The sequence below is a fragment of the Vulpes vulpes genome, chromosome 16, assembly GCF_048418805.1.
Source record: "Vulpes vulpes isolate BD-2025 chromosome 16, VulVul3, whole genome shotgun sequence".
Classification (NCBI taxonomy): domain Eukaryota; kingdom Metazoa; phylum Chordata; class Mammalia; order Carnivora; family Canidae; genus Vulpes; species Vulpes vulpes.
The window spans coordinates 76,734,405-76,746,527 of record NC_132795.1 but is presented as its reverse complement, the minus strand read 5'-3'; the positions used below and the strand labels follow the sequence as shown (position 1 = coordinate 76,746,527).

The 12,123-nt window shown below is 47.1% G+C and overlaps 1 protein-coding gene across 2 annotated transcripts in view; it reads right to left on the bottom strand.

Moving 5' to 3' along the window:
- Positions 1-12,123, bottom strand: part of PRKCE (protein kinase C epsilon) — a 485,623-nt gene that overhangs the window by 179,092 nt on the left and 294,408 nt on the right. For both annotated transcript variants that reach the window (XM_072741205.1, XM_025992586.2), the window contains exon 3: positions 685-844. In XM_072741205.1, the coding sequence (XP_072597306.1) occupies positions 685-844 (160 nt within the window). The remainder of the gene's footprint in view (positions 1-684; positions 845-12,123) is intronic.

Here is a 12,123-nt window from a genome sequence, read left to right as displayed (position 1 = left end):
TCATCATGAAAGGAGAAATGCCACCTCCTCCGGGGAGCCTTCCCTGAGCACTCCAGCCAATGCTGCTCTCTCACTCCTCTGAAATCTGGGCAGCCTAGTAGCACCACTGTTATAACAGTTATTAAGAACTGCTTTGAATTACAGATACTGGCAAGTCAAGTATTTTTTTTAAGCTTCATAATGGAAAAATTCAGAGCATACAACAATAAAGAGATAAATGTAGCAGATCCATCACCCAGCTCTAAGAGTGATTAATATATGATTGGTTATTATTATTTCATCTCTACTGCTAGCCCCTCTCCCCTCCTTCCATATAGTATTTAAAAAAAAAAAATCCCAAACATCACACCATTTCATTTCTAAATGATTAAGCTTGTGTCTCTAAAATATAAAGATTCTTTTTTTTAAAAAAATATACATCACAACATACCACTATTGGTTATAAGATCGTAACCCCTTAAACAATGATATATGACATGATCCCATTCCTCCCACTTATCCCCACTCCCCAACCCCAGGATGAAACACTCCCTTAGCCTCCAGAAAAGTCTTCTGCAATCAAAAAGAGAGGAAATAAAGCACATCAGCACTTTAAAAACGAAGTTTCTATTCTCCTCCAACTCTTCCCCAACTTCTCACCTCAGAGAAGGCATAACCAGAGGTTCCGGGGAGACAGGGCCTTACCAGATAAAGTCTCTGCAGTGGGAGCAGTAGGTGGGCTGCCGAAGGTAGGTGGCCATGAACTTGTGGCCGTTGACCTGGTGGACCCTCCGCCTGACGGCCCCCTGCCGCTTCCTGGGCCGCATGCGCTCCCTGAACACTCGCTCTTCATTGTCTTTAGGGGCTGGAAGGGGACAAGGGCAGGGAAGACGACAGGTCAGTGAGCACACCTTGAAAGAGGCCTCCCCCCACCGCAGGCGCCCGGAGCGGGAGGCGCGGGGGCAGCGCTCCCTGGCTCAGGGACTCCGGGGTCTGAGCCTCGGACCCAGCAGGGCGCACCCTGCGAGGCAGGAAGGCTCCGATCGTGCCTCTGTTTCCCACAGCGGCAGCACCCGCCAAAGTCATCGCAGTCCCAGTCCTGCTCCAGCTGTGGCTGCTCCATTGCCCTGAGGACCGGCTGCACATCGCAAGGGTGTGGGATCAGAAGGCTCAAGGGTCACATTTTATCGCAGCTTCTGAGCAGCGTGGCCTTAGACAGCCGGGGTGGCCTTGCCCGGAGCCTCCGAGGACCTGGCCCTCTGTAAATGGGGATGGCAGTGCTGACATCACAGGGTGCCGAGGAGTCTGCACCCAGCTGCCTGGCTCAGAGAAGCAGCTGCCTAATAAACCTGGCCGTTCGTCCTTCCCCCCTTCCTGAGTAGGACAACCAGGAACCTTTCCCTGGAGGCCAAAAGGAGAGGGAGACACAACACGGAGAAAGTAGTTTTCCAGAAGGTTCAAGAGCCACCACTGTGGACTTTAAGACCTCACTGAAGACGGAAGGACTGTCCCCACTGCTTCCTTCCCTCCACATCAGAGGTTGTCCCAGGCCTAAAAAAGCCCTGCAAGGGGGCTAATAAACGACAACAAAAATAATAATAATGATTGCTATGGAATGAACGTATATGCCCCCCACACACACACACCACCCGGTCCCATTCACATATTGATGTACTACCTGACAATGTGACAGTGGTCATGACAGTGGGGTTCCCAGGATGGGGTTAGTGCTCTTATAAGAAGAAGTAGTGATCTGAGCTCGCTCACTAACTTATGAGCACCCAGCGAGAAGGCTGGTGTCTACAAGGCAGGAAGAGGGCCCTCATCTAATGGTTGGCATCTTGATCTCAGACTTTCAGCCTCCAGAACTATGAGAAAGACATTTCCACTGTAGAAACCAGTTATTTTGTTACGGCAGCCCATGCGGACTAACACAATGAGAATGATGGCTAATGCTTCCCAAGGGCTTACTCTGTGCCAGGTGCCCACTGAATCCTTACAACCTTCATGCAGGGTACTGATGTATCCCCACTTCACAGATGTGCAAACTGAGGCATAGAGAGCTTATGTAACCTGTCTCTGGTAACACAGCTACTAAGTGGTAGAACCCAGATTTTAACCCAGAGGGCAGAGGGAGAAGCCAACATTACACTGTCCACATGCTTTGGGGGACAGCTCACTCTCCCGACAGCAAGGCCCCAAAGCACTCATCTGAGGGGCTCTCATAATGTAAGAGCTGAGCTGCCTCTGGCTTCCTGGAGGGCAGGGGAGGCAGGCCCTGGCTCTCCCGCCTGGTTCCCAGAGCTACTGCAGGCCCAGGAAGGTGGCCTGCATGGCACTGCTTAAAGTGCACTGGGAAGGCTCGACCCCACACCCAGTGCACCCCCCAAGAACCCCCCACACCCGCCATGCCACCATGACAGTGTCAGTCTTGGGGGGAAGGAACATGGTTCCTCCTAGACCTCTTTGGAAATATGGTTCCCTGCCCTTGGGCACCTGGGTGAGCCAAAATAGCTGTAGAATCCGAGAGCAGTCTGTCAGTATGGACAAGGCAGGTAGAGGTGGAGGGTCAAGGAGGAGAGGCAAGAATGGGGAGCACATGCCCAGTGTTGGCTTTTAGGGGGGGGAAGCAGCCTCCAAGCAAAAAGGCTGAGCTGTTGATCCCCAGGACAGATGACACAGACGGGGGTCTGCCCGCAGCCCCTCAGCTTCCCCTCCCCAAGCTTGCCTGAGTCCCCTTTTTAACTGGTGCTTATTTTTTCAAAATGTCTCTGACATGGAGAGAGATGGAATATGGAAAGCCAACCTCCTACCCTGATGCAACCAACGACCACAACCCAGCCGACCAGGTCCTCACGGAGGTGTCCTTGCTCTGTTTTAACAGAGACATGTGCACACACAGAGAAATCTGGCCATGGCCATCCAATTGTACAATTACAGGTGACTTTCATTTCTACTCCCTCCTTTTACTATATTCAGAATATTTTACCATTTTTTAGATGCAGGAAAAAAAATGGTAATTAAAAAAAAATAAATCTCTCCAGTATCCCTTACTTGCTACAAAGCAGATCTACAAAACCCCAGGCCCAGGCTGCCGAGGCCAGAGGATGCACATTCAACTGCTTTCACCAGATTACCATGGATCACATTTAAACAGTAAGCCAGCCCCCTCATGCATTTCAGGTGCAATCTGGTTTGCAAATCCTTCAAATTGACTAGTCATTTTGATCCTGGAAAGTTGTATTTTCAGATAAACTGCAGAAGAGTCCAATCTAGTTTTCTCAAAGGAGCCCTGCTGGAACCAGGGTTACAGGTGTCCCCAAGGGTCTCTTTCTCAATTTTTTACAGAAATGACCAGAAATCAAATCAAAGGTCTAAACTCCATTTATTTTAATATGTTAAATATAGCAACCCAATAATTACTTGCTGACTTTTAAAGACCTCTCAGGGGGCACCTGGGTAGTTCAGTGGTTGAGCGTCTGCCTTTGGCTCAGGTCATGATCCCAGGATCTGGGATTGAGTCCCATATCAGGTCCCTGCAGGGAGCCTGCTTCTCCGTCTACCTGTGTCTCTGCCTCTCTCTGTGTCTCTCGTGAATAAATACATGTTAAAAAGGGAGGAAGGGAGGAAGGAAGAGGGGAAGGAAGCAAGGAAGCAAGGAAGCAAGGAAGGAAGCAAGCAAGCTTGCTCTCGGTAGTGTGCTCTCAACACCTGGAGAGAAGCTGCTTACCACCTGTGAGCAGTGAGGGGTGGGTCCTGGGAGCAGGTTAGACAGAGAGCCAAGAATAACTTCCCATAAGTCAGGTCTGATTATCTGACTGAACTTCCCCAACCTTTCTGTGTCTCCTGCCCTGGAGCACACACACACTGCCTTTTGAGATTCTATATCAAAGATATAGGAAAACAGAAGGCTACAGGAGAAGGAAACACATGTAAACCTCATGTTGCCCATGGGGACCTCCCTGCCCTCCATGTGCCAAGCAGCAGGACAGGTGAGAGGAGAAAGGGGATGGGGCCCCCAGTTGGTGAAAATATTCCCATCCCCCATTCCTCAGGACATGGGAGCCAAGGGTCCCTCAGGCCCACAGAACCTCACCAGCAGAAACTGATCCCTTCAGCACTTCCTGCTGCTGTCAAGGGTCTCCATTAAAATCCAATTCCTGTAGGGTAATGTATCACGTGAGTGTATGTATGTGTGAGTGTATGGTGTGAATATGACAGATTTATAAATGTATACAGGTGTGGATATAAAAATCAACACAGTATATATTAAATATATTAAGAAAAATTACTGTAATTTTTATACTTACATAATATAGGCTAATGTATCATTACATTTATATCATAAACATAACAGTATAATTATAATTAATATTATAACATGATCATGTTATAATATTATTTATAATGTACGATAGGATACAAACATATGTAGCTTGACTAAACCATTTGAGGGCTTCACACACAGCGACACCTTATCCTGAAGTATATCAGCCTTCATTTCCTAAGAACAAAGCTATCCTCCTACATAACCACAATTATCAGAGTTAAGAAATGTAACATTGATATAATATTATCTAATATAAGGTTCATATTCAAATTACTCCAACTGTCCCCAAAATGCCCTTTACTGTTGTGGTAGCTTTAAGTTTTTTCAGAAGCTACTTAGAGCTCCTGCTTTGCATTTAGTTGCCATATCTCTTTAGCCTTCTCAATCTAGAACAGTTTTCTTGTTTCCTTTTTATGATACATTTATGAAGAGCCTAGGATGTTGTCTTATGGAATGTTCCACAATCTGGATTTGTCTCGTTCCCCCGATTAGTTTCAAGTTAAATACCAAGAATACCACAGAGGTCTGTGTATCAACAAATCCAAATATATCCATTAAGATCCCTCGAGATAACTGTGTAAATGACATGAACGTAAAATTTATAGGAGAATTATAAAATATTCACTCTTATTAGGAATTTTTAAAATGCAAAGAACAGCTGGTTTTTACCATCGACTTACCATTTCTTACCCAATAAAGAAACAAGTTTGTTTTAAAATGGTATAATCCATATTATACATATTGCAATGGGAGGTAAGATTTCCAGAAGCAGTATTATAAGAGCAAACATCACAAAAAAGAGTCAGATCCTTTAATTTGGGATTCTGTCTAAATCAATAAACAGAAACTAAAAACTATATAATTATAACCGATATATGTCCCCCCGTTGCATATCTGTTTTAGCAAAGCAACTGGACTAGCATAAAAAGAAGGGTCTAACCACAATTATATTACATTTCTAGCAAGTTAAAAATGGTGAGCTAAGACCACATAGGAACATGGGGAAATGATAGGAGATGGTAAAAACAGAATGCACAAGAACACAAAACTGTGTAAAACACACTTGCAGATTGAAGGTAACATAAAAGAATTATGCGATGCTCTCGTAGGATGATGGGTTTATGGATTGTCCGTACATGGAAAACAATGTTCTCTGATGCTCTTTAGTGACTTTTAAAAGCGGTTCTCTATGCTGGGGAAGTGGAAGGCTAACTTGGCATGAGCGAGGAGAGGGTACTGGACGTTGCAGTGGAGAGGGGGACAGGCCAAATGTCATCAGCTTCACAGCTGCCAGTGCTTCTGAACTGAGGGAAGAGCTACCCCGACCTGCCCCCTACGCCCACACCGAAGGATGCTCACTGCTGTCACTGGTGTGACCCTTCATTTGCAGCAGCCCTCAGAGGCGAAACTCAGGCTGGCTTTCCTCTCAGAGGGTCCATCTGGCCCGTTCCAGATCCTTTGTTTTATGGGTACACCTGCCACGCAGCAGAAGGGAGAGACCAACTAAAAGCTGGGTAACTTTAGTGAAACTCTCTGTGGAAATGAAGATCTGTCAGATATAATGACAAGAGTTCACGAGAGCATAAAGTGAAGTAGGGTGTCCTCTGGAGCAACTGTGAGATCCTCTGTTACCTCAGCCCCCAACAACATTCCAGGCATGTTTCCTGCTTGGTTCGATTAGTCTGTCAACTTCAAGCTCCTAGGACCTTTCACACAATGAGTATCTAGTAGCCCCGATGCTCAGAAGAATCTACGGCAGGTTGCAGACAGGTGGCGGAAGCAGCAGAAAGAGCCCACACCTTGGAGTCATGACTCTGGTGAAGCAGCCTCATCTGGCTCCTCTCCCCTGGGCTCCGACCTCCCCATTTCAGCCAGAGGAACTCTCTCAGACACAGGGAGAGCTAGCTCCTGGCACCACACCGTATGCCAACCTCCCCTGGCCAGTCTGATCATTGAAGGCCTCACTGATGCGCCATCTCCTCCCGCCCCCCCCACCTCATCTCCTCCTGCACTATAAGGGAGCCGACCTACCAGGACTGAACACCATCCCCTACGTGAAAGGACATACACCCTTAACCTCCATACTCTCAGGATTCTCTTTAAGAAGACCTGGCAGGCCCCGACTTAGGAACTCCTGCATGCCAGCACTTCCTTCCACGGTATGTGTAGCAAGGACTGCCAAACCCAAGGATCGATCCTGCCCAAGCCCCCTGGCCCAGATGCCTGGACCAGACTGACCAGTATGCATGCCCAGCAGCCTCTGGGTACCGCTGTCATTCCTCACCACAGGACAGGCAGCTACCCTTCACGTTCAGGGCACACAGGGGTCTTTGCCACAAGCAAATATGCCGTGGGGTCGTCTTTATTTTTTCTGACTTCTCTCTTTCTATCTTTTCTGGCCAGTATGGCTGAACTAGGCATTAGGAGACCAGATAACTGTTGCCTTTGCCCCACTCTTGCTTGATGTCCTAGACCAATTCCTTTAAGCTCTTTGGGCTTCTGCTTTTCTATCTATCAAGAGAGGGTAATGCAACGGCTCCGCCTAAACCCCAAGCTGGTACGCACCTTTCTCTTTCTTTCTGGTGCCAACACAACCTGAGGAGTGAAACAGCCTCACTCCCTGCCCTGCAAAACCTGCACTGACACCCCCTAATTGCTTTACCCTGCGGGGGCCACGCTGCCTCCAGATGTTCCACACCTGCCACTGTGAATAAAAGAGAGTCAGCATTCTCTCTCCGCACCCCATCCATTAGGGGCTTTAGAAAAACGACTCCTTCTTCATACTTGGCAAGCTGCCAGGAAGATTGGGTTGGGCAAGGAATACTGACTCAGTTCGAGGACAAAAGCAGTAAGAAACAGAACTGGTTTGAGAAAAAGGCTGGGGACCTCCTCGGAAGGCTTTTCTTAGAACCCAAGCAAAGAATGAATCCAGTCCTCAAAGGCAGGTTATTTCACAACACAAAACAATTCATCCACCCTGGTATATTTTGTTTTGTCTTTTGGTCTAAGGAACTGTCAAACCTGAGATTTTTCAGGAGCTGAAAAATAATAGCTACAATTTATGGGGCCCCCGCCATGTGCTGGGTACCATCCTAAGTACCGTACATCTATGAAATACTATTCTGTGCACATGAGGTACCATTACATATACATGAGGCGCTGTTTCATACCCACGAGGAGCTATCACATATCCACGAGGTGCTATTATATACATGTGAGGTACTATTTCATATACATGAGATATGTAAGCAACTTACATACATCATCTAATACCATGGAGTGGTACTATTCTTGACTTCAAAGAAACCAAGCCTTCAAGAGATCTAAATAATTTATTGAAGGTCATACAGCTAACAAACAGTAAATGTCAGTTCAGGAACTCCCACCCTGGCCCATTCAGTCATGCCTCCTGAGGATGGGAGAACAGCCTGGGCCCCATTTGTACCCGACTGTATGGAAGTCAATGACTGTTTCTCCCCGCCCACCTCTTCACACATCCACCTCTGCTCTCATCTAGAGACTTGGAAATGGGACTGATTAGCTCATGATACACCCACAGGATGGAATTTAATGCTGTGGTTTTTAAAAAAGTAGATATGCTAAGTCCACCAAGAAATAAATAAGAAAACGAAGAAAGGGGTATATAGTATGTATATAAAATGAGAAAGAGAAGAGGATAAATATATTCAAATATACACTGAAAACTTCTGAAGGGTATATGATAAACTGTCCATCTAAAAACATTTACTCTGTAGATACTGGATGCCAGGTACTGTTCTGGGCACAGACTCCATACCACATAGGGATGGGCCATGGCCACTCTCTCAATTATTGTTCCCTGGTCCTTGAGAGGTCTCCACCAACAAAGCAAAGAATTACCATGATATTCCAGACAACGGTGGCTATGGCTTGGCGGGGAAGCTCCTAATAGAAGCTAGATGGAACCTTTGCCACCCCATCTCTGGGGAGTTAATTTTTCCCTCTCAATAGTTCTCTGGCTTGACTTTATGGACTTTCTGATGAAAAAAATGCAAGATAAATGGAAGGAAAACAAAACCAAAAAAAAAAAAAAAACCCTCAAAACTATGCTTTTATTTTCAGTGCCATGCCTTTTATTTTTATTTGCCATGAGGAAAATAGGTTATATTTTCAAGTAGAATAAATAAATTCTTCATGACAGGAGTTTTAAATACGAAGTAAATATTTATGTGATGCCAAAGAATACATTCTACATGCTGTACTCACACAATAAAGAAAATCCTGTTCAAAACAGGAAAGAGGAAACAGCAATTAATTCCCCAGGAGAGATTATTCCATGCTATCTATGTCTTCCCAGAGAGTCACACAAGGAGAATCGGAGATGTCTGAGGGCTGAGGCTTGCAGTTGTCTGCATGTTTTATTCTGTGTGGAATCTAATCAGAAGAGCACTGGAGGCATTTCAAGATTAGCATCTCAAACTTAATAGAAACTGTTTTCTTCTTTCTCTTCTGCACTTTCGGAAGGAGCTGGTCTGTCTTCATGGCAGAGCTTGTACTCTATCCACTTAATAAAATAAAACTTAAGTTACTTTGTGCTTTGTAGGAAGAAAACATGAAAGAATCAGCCACTGATAGGATAGGGAGAGCGGCATAGTATAAAGTGAGGGGAGATATGGTGATGGCCCGTCAGTGGGATGGTGGTCACTGAAGGGGAGGCCCAGGGAGAAAGGGCTGGGCAATGTCCCAACCCCATGTTGTGATGCAGGGCACACTCGTGAACACAGAGAACCACTGGACAACAGCGATTTCCCTTAAGCAGGAAATATGCTTGCCTCCTGCCCTGCTGCATGCATGCATTCATTCATTCGTTCACTCATTCATTCCCTCTCTCCCTCCTCCATCCATTCAAAATATTGGAGTTACTTTACTGCAAGCCTCTGGTACCCAGGAAAAGTCACTACTTGCCAGGAGGAAACCACAGACCAAAACCCTCCAGGCAGACCTGCTAAAACCTCAAAGAACATTCCCAGCCTAGGAAATCAGCCAAGTGGGGCACCAGCCAAGGGTGGGGTGAGAGTCCCTGCAGGGCCCAGTGACGGTCCTGTGATTCAGATCACAGGAAACAGAGCTGTCACTGCATTCCTGGGCACCTGAGCCCTCACGGAGCTCATGTCAATGAGGCTGGGTGCTGTCCACTGTCCGTGTTTCCAAGATGCTGTATAAGAAAGGCCTGTGGGAGAATGGTGGCAGCAGTCTAGGCAGGGCATCTGTCCATGCCCAGGTGCTAGTTGGTCATCATGGGGCCGGTGGGGGTTGGAGATCAGTGCCAAGTGGAGGTTGGCATCCCTCCTCCAAATATGTAACAAGCTGCCTCTGCCACAGGGACCCCAGCCAAAAATGCTATGGGGTCATCTATGGAAAAGCCCACGTCCACCCAGTGCTGTTGATATGAGCCCTTCAGTGTCATCCAGTCCGCGGCACGCAGAGCTCAGGAAGGTTCAAGCACAGAGAGCTACAAACCATAAATTCTAATGCCCAAGTGGTGCCTCACTACCGCATCCTGGGCACCACAGAGCTTCTCGAAGGTGCCTACAGTGCCTCCAAGAATACCACAGGGAACTAACTCTGCTTTCCTCCAGCTGCCTTGGGAAGGCAGCTTTAAGCACTCATAAAGTTCACGAGAGAAGCCACGTCCCGTCCCAGAGTGATCTGGAGCCCCGGACAGGGTTCCCACGAAGTGGGCCAGGTACGTCTGTCTTATCACACTACGTGGGAGAGGAGGAGTTTCGGGAACTACCAGACGAAAAGGAGACAAGAAAAGGCAGTGAAAGAATGATAAGGAGCAGGAGCAAGAAGATAAAAAGAAAGACGGCTGTGAAGTCACAAAGTCCAGGCTGATAATGGGCCAAATTAAGCTCATGCCTCCCTCCCCAGGAAGTAGACGGACGTGTTGTTAGTACACCCTACCCTCTTTGGTCCTTTGGACCGTGCTGACCAAGACGTGAGCTCGCCTTCCTTCCACCCTCCCTCCTGGGAGCCCAGGGCAGGGAGCTGGGGGCTGCCCCGTCCTCAGGAAGCATAACACAGGTGAACAAGCCCCAAGCCTTTCTAGAGAAACAGCTATAACGGCCCTAGCTCTTGCAGAACTTAGATCCCCCCCCTGCCTTCAGAAAACCTGCTTCAACTTGTTCTTATCAGTTTCATGTTCCATTGAGACTGTGACCAAAACTCTGTACAAGAAGAGAGGGAGGAACAGGTCAAAGCAATAATGCTTTTATGAACTGAAAACATCCCATAATCCAACCCATGCTCTTTCGAGTTGTGTGCTTGCGCCTCTCTCTCTCTCTCTGTCACACACACACACACACACACACACACACACACACACTCACACATGCACACACAGTGCGTCTCTCAAGCCCAGCTCCTGGGTACTCACTCTCCCCAACCAGGGGACATGGCAGCCCAGGAAAACAAATGCTCAGTTCCTGATTCTCAGGGCCTTGGAAACTCCTGTCTCCCCTCGAGCTGTCTCCCCTAGTGATACAGGAATGTTGGAGAAACAACAGTCACTATTTTGAGGGGAAAACATGGTTTTTTAATAACTCTGCAAAACAACAGAGACATTCACGGAAGTTTGGGCCTCCTATCTACAAACTCCCATACAGAGAAAACAAAAACCACCAAGAAGAAAGAAGAAGGTGGGGGGTATTTTCTTTTTTCCAGTTTATTGAACATAAGATATTTTGAGGCCACAGATGCTGAAGGGAGCTCTAGTCAGCTCAAGTCTTCGTGCTGATGAAGTACAGTGAAGATCAAATTCTCCAAGTAAGAGGGGTACCTGGGGGGCTCTGTGGTTGAATGTTTGCCTTCAGCTCAGGGTGTGATCTCAGGGTCCTGGAATTGAGTCCTGCATCTGCCTAGGTGTCTCTCTCTCTCTCTCTCGAATAAATAAAATCTTTAATAAACAAAAAATAAATTCTCCAAGGAAGCAAGTTATCTGTGTCTGGAGGCAGATATTATTGGCCACAGGCTCTGCCTTGAATCTCAGCAACTTCTTAAGGCATATAGTCTTGGTCACCAAAGCGCTGAGGAAGAAGTGGTTACCGCTCATTGTCGTCCAATGTCTCTCCTACAAACATAGCTCTCTGTCCCATTCCTTAGTACCGCAGGGCAGCCCCAGAGTTGCATCTTCACTTGCAGAAGGTGGTACTTTCTTAATCTGGAAATCTTACATGCAGGCATGTGCCTGCTCTTCCAGTGGGTCCTGGTTTAGCAGTAGCTGAAACTTTGCAGCAAGAGTTAAGCTAAGGTTAAGGTCTATCATACAGTTTTAAGAATCAAGAACTGGTGGTGATGGCTTAGTACTGCCCCTGGCCAAAGCACATCTCCACCACATCCCTGCAATGCTAGTGAGTCTGGCTATCCCTTATTAGGTGATGAGATGCCAAACAGAAGAGAACTGAGATGCATCTAGAAGAAAGAGGTAAAAAGAAATGTGGGCAGCCCGGGTGGCTCAGCGGTTTAGCGCCACCTTCAGCCGAGGGTGTGATCCTGGAGTCTCAGGATCGAGTCCCACATCGGGCTCCCTGCATGGAGCCTGCTTCTCCCTCTGCCTCTGTCTCTGCCTGCCCCCCCCCCCCCCCACTCCGTGTGTGTCTCTCATGAATAAAATCTTTTTCAAAAATGTCAGTTTCTGGTAGAAATAAGAAAGGGCTGGATAAGAGGTATGATGGGCAATCTCCAAGATGGACCTCAGTGATCCCTGCCTCCTGAGATTAACATCAGTATGTAGCCCCCTCCTACAATGAATAGAGATGATCTGCTGGCTTGTA